The 17,791-nt window shown below is 43.1% G+C and overlaps 1 protein-coding gene across 11 annotated transcripts in view; it reads right to left on the bottom strand.

Moving 5' to 3' along the window:
* The window catches only part of CELF4 (CUGBP Elav-like family member 4), a 730,638-nt gene extending 713,920 nt beyond the window's left edge, over positions 1-16,718 (bottom strand). For 5 of the 11 annotated variants that reach the window (XM_069774868.1, XM_069774865.1, XM_069774864.1 and 2 more), the window contains exon 1: positions 16,077-16,717. In XM_069774868.1, coding sequence (XP_069630969.1) covers positions 16,077-16,356 — 280 coding nt within the window. In that variant the 5' untranslated portion in view covers positions 16,357-16,717. Of the gene's footprint in view, positions 1-16,076 lie in introns of all 11 variants that reach the window. The other 6 variants (XM_069774860.1, XM_069774861.1, XM_069774863.1 and 3 more) reach the window with 2 other exon arrangements.
* Between the last annotated feature and the right edge of the window lie 1,073 nt (positions 16,719-17,791).

Genomic DNA, 17,791 nt, shown 5'->3' with positions numbered 1-17,791 from the left:
TAACCAAGAAAGAGTAGCAAGTGCGCACTAAAAATTTAGAGGTTAAACACCCATATAGGGAGGTATGTTAACTGCTCCACACTCCGCTGGCACTGGGCATGTTGCCTGTAACGCCATGGAAATGTGTGTACAAGTTAACAGCAAAGTTCAATCGCTGCGAGAAGATGTGTATGGATTCATCCGCTTTAATTGTTTCCATGATTTAAGCGTTGGGCACCAGGAAATTAATCTGGGCAATAGTCAAGACAATCTGCACAAAGCTGGGTCCAATGTTGCTAAAACAAGCTGGCTGAAATGAAAAAGTGCAGCTGTGACTCTCCGCCTGATACCGACACACACACACATAAACACACGCACACAAACACACGCGCACAAAACCGGGCCCGATTATTATTCTTATTATTTATGGACACAGATGAAAAGCCAAAGGGGGCATGGTAATGCACACAGATGCTGATTAGCTGGAGATTATATTGATGATGTAATAAAAATTCACTTTGTCTCTTAAGCTGCACCAGGACAATCAAAGGGAGATTAGATAAAAATCAGAGAGAATGAATAATAGAAGGGAGAGGTAACATCGTAAACCATAACTCCCTGCAAAATGTTCTACCTCTGAGCGCCCCCGGTCAGAAAAAAATAAGGGCTGGAGGGTGTAAATACAGCCCAAATGTACGTAGGAAGGAGACAGATGTGGCTTTGTAGGTATAGGATTTATCAATAAGCAACCAGATAGGCACATCCACCTGCATGGGTTTACAAATACATACACATACACATCTACATGCACTCACCTTTCTAGGTCTGTTGAATCAATATGAGAGGGAGCAAGAGAGAGAAAGCATTGTATTTGGAGAGTGACAGATGGACACAGAAAAGTGTATGGGGTGAACGATTAGAAGCGTACGGGAAATGATCTGAGAGAGAAAGATGTGAACTTGCGGGAAGAAAACAACTCAGTCTCTACTTGACAGGGTAGGAGACACACATGCAAACACCCACATGCACATGTATTTACCTAGACATACACCAGTGTGGGTCCCTGTCTGAAAAAAGGGTCCCTCCAGCCACAAAAAATCCCAATCAGAGAGAGATGGGAGAAAACTTTCTCCTCTTAAGAGTGCTTGCTTGAAAAGGTGCAGAACTCCTGAACATCCAACATTGGTTTAAGTTTACTGACCATGTTTAATATTTGATTAAACCTTTGGCATAGCTGACTATCCCGATCTGAATAGATGATCCGATGCTTTCCCTGGTAGTAAAGCCAAGCATAAGTAATAGCTGTCCTCTGACTACTGCTGTCTTATGCATACGAGTAGGATTTTGCCGCGTCTGAAGAGCTGCTACCTGCTTCTGGATTCTTTTCAGCTGCTCAGTATTTTCAGCTGTGCTTTATGAAATCAGATGAAAAACCCCCAAATGCTTCTCCCAGACATGGAGGGGGCTGCAATTTATTTGTACCTGAGGGAAAAATCCCTTCCTTCCTAAGTCTTCCCTGGCTTAAGTATTTTACCTGTTCTTCTCGCTGTACTTTTCGCCTGTGGTTTGCATTATTACTTGCTAAATACATTAGAAAATGCACATCAGCTTGCTCGGCAGCTTGGGGATGTTTGTGTGGTTGCCCACACACACACACACACACATACACGCAGCAATTTTATAAATAAATCACAGTCACAGAGGTGAGGAGAGGGCATGTGGTGCTTCGTAAGGGAGCAGAACAGCAAAAAAGGATGGACATCTCCAGGATCAGAAAATAGGGGCTGTCAGAGCTTCTCTGTGCCTCTTAATGCCTACGAGATGGCCACTGCTGCTGATGACAGAAGGTGAGAGAAGGGGACACCAACCCGGGCTGCTTTTCTGCTGGCCACCTAGGTGAGGAAACGTCTAATACCTCAACACAGACAAAAAACAGGCCTAGATAATCAGCCTACATGCTTTACACCTCAAATGAGACAAGGCTTGCCGGGAGAGGTAATATCTTTTATTAGACCAACTGATATAGTTGGAAAAAATAGACAAGCTTTCAGGCACACAAGGAAGTCTGTCGTTTTTTTCCCAGCTATATCAGCTGGACTAATAAAAGATATTACCTCTCCTTACAAATGTTGTCTCATTTATAACCTTAGACCATCACCGCTAAAGCTACAGCACGACTGCTACCTTAAATACACACAAAGCTCTTTGCAAAGCTGGATATCATAAATTCCTCTTTACACATAGCAAACTGAGGAAGACCAAGGTCCAGGAACGGGATCTGGCAGGACACAAAAGGTTAGTAAGAGGGTTGGGCTAGAAATAGGCTCCTAATCCCTTCCTACCTGCCTCTGAATGAAGAAGACTCTGGTGCAACACTACATCAAAGGCTTATTTTGCCGTCTTGCTTTAATTTGGGGTTGCTAGAGAAGGGTCTTGGAGCTGAGGGGTAGTTATGTTTCAAAACAGTAGAGGAAAATATTTTTGCAAGAAGCTGAACTGTCGTCCCAGAAGGGACTGCCAGGAATAGTTAAGAATAAGATCACGATTTTAAGAATTCAAAGGAAAATGTATGCAGGATTTTTGTTCAGGTGTGAGAAATCTGCTGCTGATTTAATGAAACAAGAAAAGTTAAAAAAAAAAGGTGCAATTGCCTTGGTGAAATTATAGACTTACTGCACTGTTTTATTTTTTTAGTCTTTGAAAAAAGACATCGAGCTTTGAACCTCAAAAAAAAAAAGCCACCTTCTCAGTAGTTTACGTACAGAAAGACGTATGTTTGTGTATCTGTGTGTGTGTGCATACTTTGTGGGTGTGGGTCTTTCTGCTACCACCCATGGCTTTTTTCTTTTTGAAAATACTTGGGCGGTATGGCTCCCTTTTCCCAAACCCTGTTCAGGGAAGAGCTGAGAAAGGAGAGGAGAGATAGTTAACGTGGTCTGAGAGAATCAGAGTGGTGACTCGCAATATGAACCGGTGAAGTGCTCTCTACAGGGGTGACAGCCAGCAACAGCACGAGGGCAAAACGGTGGTGCAGAGCTGAACCGGGGAAGAGGGGTGTGAACAGGGATGGTGAGAGCTGGGGAAATAGGTCTGTAGCGGCAGAGGTTGGCTATGGAAAATAAACGACTCATTAGAACAGGTAGGCTGAGAAGGACGCCATGGGGAATGGGCAGTGAGCCTGAAGCGGCACCTGGGGAAGGGACCTGACTGTTGGGAGAGGTCGGAGCTTGTGGTCCACTCACACACGTTTGCTCCTGCAACCCGGGAAGGAAGCTTGGGAAGGGAGGACGAGGAGCTGGTCTTGGACACAAAGCCAACCAGCAAGAGCCCAGGCGCAGCACTTGGAAAGCAAACGCAGGGGCCAGGGATGGAGAACTGAGCCTGGGGAGCGAGCCGCTCGCCCGTCAATCGGACCGATGTCTTTTGCCGGATAGCACGGAGCACGGTCTCTGGGCTCGCTGGTGGCTCGGCTATTTCTTTTTCGATTAGGAAGCTGCTGCCAGAAGTCCTGTCCCTGGATCAGCGTTGGGGAGAAGACAGGGGAATGACACACCTATTGTGCAACTCCTTTTATAAATAAACTCGTAAAATCTAATTCTACCAGCACCTCTCTGGCCTTTTTCAATGAGCCGGTCAGTAACAAATGATCATTTAACAGCACAAAGCAGCCGTTATATGGGAGAACAGATTGAGGCTAATACAACACACGTTCCCCTCCAAACAAGAACCCAACATTCCTTCTTCATTTTTTTTTTCCCCATCTGCAAACACTGTCAGTAAAGCTGAGTAAATATATAAATAATTAAACAAACAAATACTTTCCCTGCCGCCCCCAGGCCTTTGAAACTGAGACTTAGTTGGATTTCAGGCAATCAAACAGCATCACGTTCACACACTCACACTGCACGCACGCTTCCTCTCCACCTTTGACAGAATATCATTGACTTGAGTGCACTGTGATGATTTCAAATAGACTAGGGGTTAGATAATCGACTCTACACACACACGTACACACATGCACACTCCAGCTCCTCCGTTTATTTCATAAAAGACATAAGCACAGATGGGATGGACACACAACACACAGCCTCCCCCCCATACGTTGCTATTGATGAACTAACTAAAACTGCAACTGAAATAATAAAATAAACAAAACAGGGAGCTTGCCTCATTTGCTTGTCAGATCTTCGCTGAAGGAGATCACCTGAAACCCCCCTTTTAAATGGGAAGGTTTCTAAATTAATTTTGCTCTGGCTGGATAATTAAGGTTACTGGAATCTTGTTTATTTCCCACAATAAGCTACTTCTTGGGTAGCAGCAGTGAAAACTCCCTTCTGGGCTACCTTGCTCTGCCAAAGTCAGGGACGTTCGCATCGCTGCTTAAGGATTCACATGGTGTCTGTCTGTTGTTTGTGAGTCTGGGTCAGAGTCTAACTATTGACTTCAGAGAGTGTTGGGTCGGTCCTCAGCAAATGGACAACGACTGCCAATTCCATCTGCCCATACTGAGGGCAGGAGTACACTTGTCTAGAGGGAACTTGCTCTTTTTACTGACCCGGTGAAGGCAGATACCTTCGGCTTGATCCAAATCGTATTGCGAACAATAGGTTTGGATCAGGCCCTTAGAGAAGAAAGGTGGGATGCAGCCCTTCGTCAAATCCTTGAGCTTTGCAGCTCCTTCAGTTGCCATAACAATGAAGAGTATATATGTGATTCACTAAAAGAAGAAAAAAAAAATCGAGATCCTGAATCAGTGAATGATGATATTCCTGTAGACAGAGAAATTACAAAGGCTGAATCCTACTCACACAAAGACAACTGGCAAAATTGCCATTGACCCTTTCTTGGAAAAGCAGGAACAAATATGTATTTACAAGTGAAATGAGCAAAGCTAATTTTCCACCTCCCCACCACATGTTTTTTGAAAGCATGTTTTCCTGATCTGTGCTGAAAGGGGCTCTGATGTAACACATTTGTCATCAGAGATGCACCAAAACCTTTACTGAGAAAAAATAAATGTCATATTTATGCCATTAACTTCTCCCTCCTAAAAAAAGAAAAAAAAAAAAAAATTAGATCCGACTGGCCTAATATTGAAGATAGGGAAATGAAAGATCGATAGCTCACTGGAGCCAATGGGAATCTTTCCATTGATTCAACAGGTTTCAGATCAGGCCTGAAGGCACCGAGCTTAAGTGACTCCATCAGAGACTGTTGGTGAGTAATTATCCACGCCGTGATTAGAGCCCAGGCGTCCTCACTGCCCGCCCTCACCCACCAGATAATGCCCTTCCTCTGAATGAAGCTGCAGGCACAGGCAGCAATTTAAAAGGGGCAGCTCGGAGGTGTATTACCCACTAGCAAATAACCCAGAAGGAATGGCAGTGCTTGCTTTTCTTTTTATTTATTTCTTTGTTTAATTTGGTGTTAACTTTTACTAACCCAATAGTAGAATGTAAAACCGAGCACCACTCTATCATCACCCTTATCTCCTGCAAGATCTTTATGTGCATTTCATTCCAGTGTTTCTATGGGTTAGCTTGCTTTTTTTCCCCTTTCTCTGTCAATGACTAAACTTGGAGTTAAATCATTTGTAAGATACTCTTTTCTTTGGTATCAAAATTGGCTGGATCCAGACTCTTGCAAATAAAAATGCAGCAATGGTAAGCTTTTAAAGACTTTGCCAAAGGATTTTTGTTGGTTGTCTTGCCCATTCCTCACTTCCACTCCTACTTTTCTCATTTATTGCCAGTATCTTGAATGAGATTTCTTTTTCTTAAAAGAAAAAAAAAATAAATCCATAATCCAAAAAAAAAAGGATAGGAAGAAGGAAAACAAAGAAAAAAAATGACCAGACTCCCTCCACATGCACAAAACAGAACAAAACCCGCAGAATAGCATAACTGAATAACAATATATCTTTATAAAAGAGGGTGAAAAATTGCATCCTCATCCATGTATTATTGAAGATGGAATACGATCAAATAAATCGCTTTTAAAAGCAATTAAATGCTCACAAAAGAAAAACACTTGCCCTGTAAACTGAGAGAAGGCATAATGAAATGCAAACCATCTCGAAACTACCATACGGAAACTGGAATGAGACACTTCAAGCTGAATCGTATAGTGGAAGGAGTGAACTAGCATACCTAGATAAGGCAGCCTATTGCTGAAGAGGGAGTAGTTAGGAAATTCAGAAGCAAGCAGGTCTGTGTATTTGGATTTAGATGAGTAACAACCTTAAGGCAGTCACGTTACGTATTATCGGTCATTCCTGCTTCAACAAGCGGTATCTTGCAGAACTGCCCGTAACTTAGGGCCCAATCCAAACACTGCTGCAGGCAAGGTAGAGTTTTCCTGAAGACTTCAGCAGGCTTTGGAGCAGGTCTGTAGCTGCTCTGCAAAGTCCTTTCCTGTCAATTATAGATTATGCGTATCGTAGAATATATGTTACTTCCACCCTCTTTTTCCCCCTATTTCTTGAATGCTGCTAAAGGTGTGAAAAAATAAAATAAATCAAGCACTTCCCTTGCACTGCTGTGTTGAAAAAGAGCTCTCTGGGATTAAGCCTGTTCTGACAGGGGCTGAACTGGTTGACCAAAACGGTCCTGGCTGCTCTGAGTTTCTCAGGTCCCGGGCTTCTCTACAGCTGCCAGGCAAAGACCCGATCCTAGAGAAAGAGGTATTCCGTTCCTGTCTGGGTCGGGTGAAATAATGGGCCAGAACAGACCCCTGCCTGCAAGAGGCAAGAAAACTGAGTTTTCTCTGGGTTAGCTTTCAAAGAGGTGCAAGCCAGTTCAATCTACTCAGCAAAGGTATCTCCCTCTCTCCCCCCCCTCCTCCTGCACCATTTCAAAGAAGTGCATCTTTACCTTATTATATTATTAGAATCAATCAATATTATTAATATTACATGTGGGCAATTCTGTAAATTCTTCGTAGTTCTCCTCCCTGCCTGTTAACAACAGGTACATTATACAGTCTCTGGTTAGATTGGTCAACCAGGCTATCGATAGTCTTAATAAGCAATATCTATATTGTGACCTTTGCTCACAGAACTGAATCTCTCCTATAGGGCTGTCAGATTCCTTAAAGAAGTATTGATAAGCTCATTACTGTATTGCTACATATAATTTTAGGTGTGATTTTCACTCACCCTCAAGCATCTAGTAACCGAATACTTTTTTTTTTCCCTCCTAAAGCATTGGCCCTTTTACAATTGATCAAATAGTGAATTAGAGCATTATAGGGAGGAAACATAATCAGGGGATTTCTACAAGCACACTGTGATATATCTTTTGATCTTCTGACAACCTTCATCCCTCTGGATCCTAGGAAAGAAGCACTGTTTTATAGGGATATTATTAGGCTGATGCTGCTTTATACATCTACCTGCAAGAAGCTACCGAATCCGACAAAGATATTTGTGTACATTTGCAGTGAGTGATGCATATTATGTGATGCGAATCTATCCTTAGGGACTGAAAAGGAGAGGAACTATGTGCAAATGTAAGTCTGCCCTTTCGATACATGCGTGCATACACAGTCTCTGTGTATTATATACACAGGCATTTGAATTAGAAACAGGCCAAATATGCAGTCAGATCTCATCAGACCAACTCTATCTGCAAAGCTCCATTTTTATTCTGTTTGAAGAAGCTTCATGTCCAGAGTTATCTGCCCCAGCGCACCGGGAAGTCAGCCGGGCTGCCTCTAAAATATTTTGGAGACTCAGACACAATGTACAAATAAACCAGAGATGGATTAATTAACTGTGACTGTATCATTAAATTAGTATAATGAACAAACAGCTATGTATCCTATTAAACTCTGCATATAATTCCAGGAATAGCCTGTTAAGTCACCTGCCACTTTCACGCAAGACTATGATCTCTGTACTGTCTTTTCGAAAGGAATTATCTGGAAACTTATATCAGCCTGTCTGTACTGAATGCATGTTTTCATTAATATGCACATATAATAAATGGTTGCATGTGTGTGATATACAAACATGGCAGGCACACTTTTATCTCTCTGCATATGCACTTCTCACAGAAAAGTTCATTCTCAGCTGCACCTTTCATGCAAACTCTGTGGTTTTATGTTTTCCAGATTTATATAAGGGAATTACAGACCTCAGCCATATAAAGGGGAAAGAATAGCCTGCATTACAAACTGTGTCTGCACTGCATCTTGGTCTATCAAACCATAAGTAACTTTGTGGCAGCAAAATACTTTGAGACACCTAACAGTGAAGGTCCCGGTCACCCGCAACGATATATCCCTGGAGGCATCAACGTTGCCAACAAAGCCATCTATGAAATAGTTAATGTTAAACAATGATTGTTCATGTTCAACAAAGGAAGGAGAAATAAACAGATAAGGGTGAGGTAGATCGAAATCTGCATGCCTCATTGGCTGAACTGTCGGATATTTCTAATGCATCTGAAGGGTTTGTTACTAAGAACCTGTTAAGTATCTCTAAACCTTTGATCTGTAGCCAGTCTTAACAAAGGTGACAATTAATTAAAGGAGAGTGCATTGCAATAAAGTTACATCGTGGTCAGTTTATATATACTGTCCAAAGCTGGTTCACAGAAGTCACTGTCAATTAAAGTCTTCTTGGAGTCCAGTTCATTATCAATTTTCCCCCCTTGCCTTGATCAATATTTTTGGCTGCTTCTGCTTGACAAACTTAACACAATGTCTATATCTATATGTCTTGCCATTCATTTACATGGAATAGATGGCCGTATATGATTTATTTTTAGCTACGACGTATGGTCAGGCACTTTATTTGAGAGGTTTAGAGCTCTCATCCATCTTTATTTTAAGGAGCAACAATAATAAGCCCTCTCTTCCTTCGAGGGGATGTCAGTTGGATATAATGAATGCACATTAAAAGCTGCATTCACCTGTGTGCGCATTCAGGCTGTGGCTCACGGTGACAAAAGCAAACAAATACAATATCTGTGGTGACATCCTGACTCCAACCCACACCAAGCGATGCAGCACAGACAAAGTGATTCAATAGATCCTGCGATCCCCAAAATGCAACGATGCATCTGGAGGAGATACAGAGAGAGAGAGGCCCCTATAATATATACCCCAGCTCAGTCAGGGAAGCGACGGTGGAAGAAAAGCCATAACTTTAACTCGCCATGGTTATTATTTTTCCCTTTTTCCGCTGCAGATTTTAATACATAAGGGTCAGTCCGCCATGACAAACCCCGGCAACAGTCATACGGGCATCGGTGGAGCAGTTAAGTGAGTGAGACATGTGGCAGAGGTCAGGCTTTTGTCAGTTCCTCAGCTTTGTTTTAGTTTTAGTTTCACTTACAGAAGGAAAGCTAAGTTAAGGGACAAGCCAGTAAGCGCAGAAGCCGGTAGCATTAACTCCAAGTGTTGTGGTTTGCTATGTAAATCCACAATCCAGAATTTGAAAGGGAATGTGAAACACTGAATAAGTGCAAGCCTGTGCCAGGATTTCCAAACATGAACCCACCAACGCGATGGCAAAAATCTCACTGACTTCTGCCCAGCAAGCAGGCAACAGGCCTTCGCTCCCTAAGTAAAGATGATGCTGGGATATATGAAACACCAGCCTAGTTGTTAAGGACGGGATTCAACTTAGCTCGCTTAACACCTCACCTGCTCAGTGCAAACTCTTACGGGGCAGAAACCAGACAGCACTTGATGGACAGGTCACGTTGAGCTCTGCAGCATCCTGCTTTTATGGAATATTATTTTAAGGCTATAACCAACACCTACCTGAGTCTTTGGGCATCTGATGCTTTCTCTCTGTTTTAAATGCAGGTAAGCGGCCCAACAGCCTAGATCATCTCCCCCACTTTTTTTCCCTTGGAACCATTACTGCCTGTCGCATAAACCCGCCTCGGTTCACACTTGATTGACGGGAGGGACGGTAACAGCTCCTTTAGTGTCGTTATGGTCTGTCGGGTCAGTGCGGCTTGTATGCATGCGCACAGGGTATGCATGATAAAAAACACCCTGACGTCTTGCTGAAAAATGTGGCTGCATATTTCCAGCTCTTAAGGCTAGGGGAGGCCCTCCTCGATCATCCAGCCCCTTCTGTCCCTTGCTCTTGACCACCGAGCACAGAAAGTCCTCTGCCCGCCCTCCTTGACAGGTACAATCCACTTTTCGGTTGAGCACAAGACACTTTCTGCAATCTCACTCACTCTTTACCCAGGCAAAATTTCCAGATACTCTCTGACAACTTCCTTCAAAAGACTATTCCATCAGCTGCCTGGCTTTTATTATACTATGCAATTTGAATCCTCTGCTAAAGAAAGCCCTGTCTGTGGCACTGGCCACTGGCCGATGCAGGATACAGGACCAGATGAACCACGATTTTCATCCAAGGTGACAAGGATCCTCAATTTTTCCCCCTACTTGAGTGCTGATGTTCCCAATCTCTTCTGGCTGAACACAGGAAAAAAAATAAAATGAAACAAAAAAGCCCTGTCCCCTGTTTCTGTTGTTATACTTCAGAGAGTAGTAAGTTCCTGATTCACCCTTTAATTAAAACCTTGGTTTGGCCAAGTAAATACTATGAAATTTTGTTGTTGTCGCTAATTTTTTTTGTTAAAGAAAAAAGGAAGTACCTTTTTTCCCTTCCCTAAAAAGCCCAAAGGCACTGGTATATGTAGATATTGAGGGACAAAGACAGTAATAATCCATAAATATGAAGGAGATCTAAGTCTAACCTGGGGAAAGGTAAGAGCAGAAACAAAAGCTCTAGAAACACAAACTTTAATTTCTTTCTTTCCTCCGCATTATGTAACTTTAAAACAAATCCATTCTTGTAAGGATGATTAGTTGATATGGTAGTGGGGCTAGCTGAAGAACAGCTTTCAGTGCAAAACTTAACAGCCAAGCGAGAGATCCCAGAAAATTGGAGTTTGTATTGGAAATGCTGACACAACCGTAACAACAGCATCATAACTGGCTGCAGCTGCTTTTATAAACCAGAATCCATGTCCAGACCCCTGAAAAAAAGAGTTAACATATAGCCTTCTAATTTATGAAGCAATCTGGGCTATCTGTTTGACATTATCAAAACACATACATGCTCATCTGTACAGGAGATTATAATGTACAGGGGGTTGCTTTTTTCCTCTCTCTTCCATCAAGCTATCCAATTGCATTTTGATTGTTTTAAGGGGTTGTTCTTTAGACCTAAGGCATAAAGCCTCCTCTGTTTTATTCCAGTTTATTTGTGCATTTACCTCCCTAAAACTTGTTTGGTTTACTACCATACTAAATGCTGTATGTGTTGCTTTCAGCCAGGCAAGCCTTATGTTTCAATTATGGAGGAGTTTATTCAGCACCTGTATTGCGTTGTGCTTCTTTTCAACTAAATTTCCATTTCCCAAAGGCTATATGCATGAATGTGTATACATCTCTTTTTTCTGTATGTATACACACACACAAATCTATACATTTATACATATATACAAATAAATCATCTTAACTGAATGCTCATTTTCATTGCACCTTTGAATTTCTCAGATATCCGAAGCCTTCATAAACATCCTTAGACTTAACAAGGTTTTAATTTTTCTATCATCTATCTTTGTAATCAAACAGAACAGAATATAATGAATGGAAGCCTTGTTTACCTACCCCCGAGGTGTCTTAAATTTCAAAATTATCTCTACTTTTGAGAAGGTAAAGCAGCAAAAGAACTGAACTATTCTTTTCATACTGTATTTTTCTAGCTGCATTGAATGCTTATCGAGTGAGGTTCGGGTCAGGTAGGAACACCAACCTAACCACAGGACTGCAATGGTGGATTTCAAGGAGGTTTTGGGGGCTTTGTGCTTCCTCCCCCCCCCCCCCCCAAAATAAGGGCTGAAAGAATGTTGTAGCTCTCAGGTCTATGGAAGACTCTTGCTTTCCCACTGCACGCTATCTCCACTCTTTAAGTGCACTCACCCGCATGTATTTCAGTAAATCTCAGTTAAGTGTGGAATGCTGATTTCTTCTGACTTCTTAAATAGAATATTATGGAGACCTGTGTGTTTTAAATTAAAACACATTCCAGGCCTTGGGTACAAGCAAGCTTCGACAGAAAAGGCTGTTTAAACCTATGGGGACAGTCCTATATTTAGATTACATTAATTCATAAATATTATACTAAATACCACTTAAATTGGCCTTAAATGACTTCAAAGATAATGCATTATAATATGGCTGTCCTGAGAGCACTAACCTTTATGTCTCCCAGTAACTCAGCCTTTAAGCATACTCCACTGCTAGATAAGAAGGGGGGAAGTTATGAATGAATGGCTTGCTAAATTGTTCAAGTGTGATTAGTTAACTCTGTGCGTGTGTGTGTGTGTGTGTGTGTGAGCGCATGGGTGGGTCGGCTCAGCCCCCGTAGATTTCGACCCGTGGATCTCAGCACACAGCCTCTTCCCAGCCCTAGAGCAAAGTACCACAGCAGGAGCCTGTTCCTGCCCCGTGTGGAGAGAAGCGAGGACGGGGGAAATATGCAGCAGCTACGCTCGTGCCATGAAAGCTTGTTTTCTTGGGGATCTGGCAAGCCTTTCCCGCCTTCCCTCACACGATGCTTCCCCCGTACCCTTTTCTCTCTTTGCGTGTCTGCAAGAGAATTGTGCTCCCCTGTCTCTTCCCTGGTATCTGGCCTGGTATCAGCCAGGGCTGCTGCTGAGAGAACCTGGGACTTCACTCTCCTTTTGTGATAGTTTTTTGGGGAGAGGGGCATAGTCCTGTACTTTATCTTCAGGTTCTTAATTTTCTATTTCCTCCTGCTATATAGGAGCACCACAATAGGATCTCTTCATAATATTTTCAAGAATACATATCCTGTGCTCTCATTTCAATGAATTTACACCTGAAATTACTCTGGTTGCTACGTTTTTACTTTAAGCTAATTCCTCTCCCTTCCCTCCTCCCAACACAAACCCACCTTCTCCCCCTCCACACCCAAGGTTTGCTCTCTGTACACTTAAATAAACTACAGCCCACTATTAACCCTTCAGGGTATACTACAGCCACAGGCTTATCCCCTGGATTAGGAATGAAATCAACTGAGAGTGATGGATCAATTAATGTATAAGCATTATGCATCACTTATGGAAAGCATCTTGGGGTTTCATATTGCCAACCTACCCCTGAGAGCCAACTTGGGCTATCTTTACGCAATTCTTCACCTATGCCTGCAAAGCAAAGCCAAAATAAGGAGATCTGAGTGAATACTATGCTTCACATGACTGGATTTAGGGAAGGGAAAAGAAAAAAATAAATTAAAAATGAAAGAAAATTAAATAAAATAATGAAAAAAAAAGCCAAACACAATTCTCATCCTTCAAAGCCCTATCATGCTTTTTGACTTAATAGTAATTAATCACTACTGGCAAGAAAGTAATTTTTTTCCAGGTAGCCAGAGGCACATTTTTATCAGGATTAGCTAATAAATCAGCGGCATCGCTAGAAAGGAGTTCAAACTCTTCTCGGATGTACTAAATAAAACCGATCACTGAAACGCTGGCAACTCGGTGTCTATTGAAGCTTCACTCAAACCCTAACCTGTGAAATAACAATCATCATCATCATTTTTCCTTCCAAAGTCCAAAACTTCTAGGAGGTTAAAAATGACTGTTTCTTTCAAGATGAACTCATGCAATTTGGTTTGATGAGGTGACAAGATTTCCCACCTGGCTTTTTTCCTAGGTTGCAGCTTTAGAACAGAAATGAAATGAAGGGAAATGAAGTTAGTATCTTGCTTAATTCAGGAATATGTGTTAAACACATCCAAGCAAGATAAATGATCCCTCTCTCTCCCTGCCTCCCTCCCCCCCTTCTGGAGTTTGTCTCTGTGAATACAGGCATACAGTAAAAGCAAAACTGAACTGAAAGAGGAAGAATTCACATCTACGAAATAGAAATTAAAGTTAACGCATAGATTGATTAGTTACAGGTTTAAGAAGGAACATAACAAAAGAATAAAATCTCATCAACAAATGAAAATAACCTCCCACCACCACAAAAATCCTTTATTAAGGTGTTAGCTCAAAGATTTCCTCTACACTATGTTGAGTGATTCTCTTCAGTGTAGCTTTTACTGTTGTTATTTTTATTTTACAGAAACCTTAGATAATTTTTGCAAACACACGCGTGCACACATTAGCTCAGTGGCTACTCTCACTATGCCTCATCTATCAGACAAAACCTCCCAGGACCTTTCTTTCCCTGTGCTTCTTACTATTATTTTTATTGTTATTATTAATAATTATTATAGTATGGATGCCATGTTTAAATGATGCCCAACAGACCTTGATGTGGTTTCTAGGAAGCTAGTCTGAAAAGAAAGCAAGGTTCGAAAGGGCTACACTGATCATTGTAAATACGAGAAGGGTGTTTGGAGCGACCGGCAAGAAAGGAAGAAATATCCTATAACTTGGACTGAGTCCCCGGTCCCTGAGCCCTGAACATTTTCTCTAGCCTGTGCAAAACTGGTACTTTGCACTGTCAGGGTATATTTTCATTCGCATTTCCTGAGGGTGGAAGAGAGGAGGGGAGTGAGTGGGAAGGGGGAAGAAATGCCTGCTAAACATGCCGTTAAGTTCAAGATTTACAACTCGCCAAGGCATCTGGAAAGCCAGTAATGCCATTACCAGTGACTCTCCCTGCCAGGAGTCCACCAAGCTGGAGTAGACACTGCTACTGAACCTCTCCTGTAACAGATGCAACTTCCACTCCCCCCATGGCCCCCTGCAAGACCCTTTCTCCTCCTGCACCAAATCTGGAGTCACACCCCAATCACTTCTGATCTAATCTTTTTCTTTTTTTTTTTTTTTTAATAACTACATATCTAATGAAATAAACACACACAAACACATATATACAGAACCTGAGTTAATAAAGTGGCTTCCTTCGCTCCTGGGTCTCTCCTGCTCCAAAGTGGGGCTACCATGCAAATTATCTTCAACTTCCTCCCTGCAAGTCCTACTTTCCTACCCGAGGATCCGAGCATCTCTCCCCCACTACACACACCCTCCCCCACCCCCAAAACGTAGCATCATCTAATCTGAAATGCACCTCCGGAGAGCCTAAGCTAAGCAGGGAAAGGAGCGGGCAGAGATGGAGCGAGCGAGGCGTCGCATGGGGAGTACATCTCCACTGCCTTTAAAGAAAACCTAAAAAGTTCCTGGGATGGACTTTGGGCACATTAAAGTACTGCTTGGAATATGCCTGCTCAGAGACTTCTCCCCTCTGGAACTAAACTGCCACCCGTCCCTCCTGGCTCACCCTCTCGAACACACACACACACAGAGACAGACACATCGTGATTTCGTACCCCCCCCCCCCCCCCCCACCCCGCTTGAGGTAGGCTTTTTTATTGTTGTTTATATCCCTGTTCCCACGCTGAACAAAACCAAAATGAAATACACCCACCCCCCCCGGAGAAACTCACTCTCCTCCGCCTCTGGCTTCGGAGTGGACTACAAATAATAACTGTAACAGCAGTAAAAATAATAATAAAAAAATAAAATAAAAAAAAAGAAAGAAAGGAAAAGAAAAGGCGCCGTGCCAGATACACAACAGTTGTAAAATAGGGGCTTCCCAGCTCCGCGCAAACACACGGACAGACACACACACACACACACACCCCGGGTGGAAAATGTGCGGCTCCCAAAGATAAATAAAGAAATCCTCTTCCTCGTTTTCAGCACCACCGGCGTGCGGACAGCTGCCTGCCAGCCCCGCCGCCCGCCCCGCCGCCCGCCTGGGCGCCCCGGCTTTCGCAAGTGGCTGCATCTCCCCCCCCCCCCCCAAAAAAAAAAGGGGGGGAAAGAAATAAAAATACTACTAAATAAACCAGACGGAGCTGACTCCTTTGCCTGCCTCTTTCTCTTCTCTCTCCAGGAGGGTCTATTATTTCTTTCCCTGCCCCCCCAGCCTGCCGCCTCTGCCCCCGAGCCAAGCAAAGATGAAATAAAATGAAATGAAATCGAAAGGAAAGAGAGAAAGAGAGACCCAGAGAGGGAGAGGGAGCCTGCCTTCCTCTCCCGATCTCTCCCGGGAAAGTTCAGGAGGTAACTCACCTTTGTGCATGCCAGTGAACCTGTCCTTCAGCACCGTCAGTTCATAGATCTTCCCGAACTCCTCGAAGAGCGGTTTGAGGTCTTTCTCGTCCAGGTTACGGGGGATCTGCCCAATAAAGAGCTTAATGGCATCGTGGTCCTTCATTGGGATGGTGGATGGGTTTCCGGGACTATGGTTTAATCCGTTCATATGCCCGTTGGTGCTGGGGTTGCTGTGATTGCTACTCAGGCTGGTATTGTCTGGTTGTCCGTTTGCTAACGTGGCCATCTTTATATACATAGAGAAAATCTTCTTTCCTTTTTTTCCCCCTCTTCTTTTCTCTCTCCCTCCCTCTCTCCCTCTCTCTCTCTCCCTCTCTCTCGCTCTCTCGCTCCCTCTCCCTCTTTCACACACACACACACACACACTCACACACACACACACTCCTCCCTCTCCGTCTCTCTCTCTCTCTGGGTCTGATCTGATTTTTTTTTTACATTGAAGATCTGTGTCCTTTCCGTTTAAACAGGCTGGATCGGTTCAAATTCCCAGCCAGACTAGGGGGTGGGGTGTGAGTGCGGGGATGTGTGTGTGTGCGGGGAAGGGAGGCTGGGGGTGGGGGATTGCTTTTGCCTCTACTCTGGCTAAACCCCCTCCTCCCATCCAACCACCCCCCTGTCTGTCTGCCCGGGAGAAGCTTAATGGTATCTTCCAACACAGCCCCTGGCTATAAATAGCACTAGGCGCATGGCTCTTTGAGAGACAGTCAATTTCTATTGTGCCAAGTGAGCAAAGGGGAACGGTTGCGTTTTTAGGACCAATGATGATGATTTTTTTTTTCTTCCTTTTCCTTTGCAAGCCCTCCGATCAATCGCTGTCGTTATAATTTCAGTGATCATCGGGAAATCTGCCTTTTTGTTTGAGAGGGGGAAAAAAAACAATCCCAAGGTGTTCTGACTTCTTCCTATTATGATGATGTCTCTTATTTATTATTTACTCTTATTATGATTTTGCAATTGATAATAAAAGCAGTTCAGATACGGACGAATCCTCGGGCTCAGAGGTTGCTTTTGCTGTTGTTGTTGTGGTTGTGATGTTACAGGCTCTCTTTACTATATCTGTTCTTGTTGCATCTAAAAAAAAATGCATGCTCTTTAAGCTCTTTTTTTTAATTATGCTGCTGATGATGACATCAAACTAGGAAAGGCGCAAGCTGTGTTATTGTAGCTCTTTGGAGGGAGACGAAAAATACCGAGATGACTATTGTTAATTTTCATGCTGCCGATATTTATTTTATGTACAATCAGTGCGGGCGTTATCTCCTATACTAGCTGCGTGTGGTGTGTGTGCGTGTGTGTCTGCGTGTGTGTGTGCGTATTGGAAAGGGATTGATTAGATAAGATTTTCTTGCCTGACTTTCAAGCCATCAGGATATTCTGTCTCTCTCTGATGGAAACATAAATCGTATTTTGTAGTCATCAGGGATCGGGAGTTGCTTGTCCGAACAATGCTCTCTAGACAAAGTGTACTGTATGGTGGAAATGAAATCAGCTCTCCTTTCATAGCATCTGGGGGTGGGGAGGGCAGGGAGCCTCGGATTAAGGACACAACTCCCCCTTGTCCCCCAAATAACGATAACAGTAATCCGGACAGTAACAAAACAAGGCTCTGCGTGTGCTCAGAGCAATTTTTTTTTCTCTTTTTTTTTTCCTTCCCCCCCTCCTTTCCCCTGGTT

The sequence above is a fragment of the Haliaeetus albicilla genome, chromosome W, assembly GCF_947461875.1.
Source record: "Haliaeetus albicilla chromosome W, bHalAlb1.1, whole genome shotgun sequence".
Lineage (NCBI taxonomy): Eukaryota > Metazoa > Chordata > Aves > Accipitriformes > Accipitridae > Haliaeetus > Haliaeetus albicilla.
The sequence above is the reverse complement of the archived record's forward strand: the minus strand, read 5'-3'. Positions and strand labels throughout refer to the sequence as shown.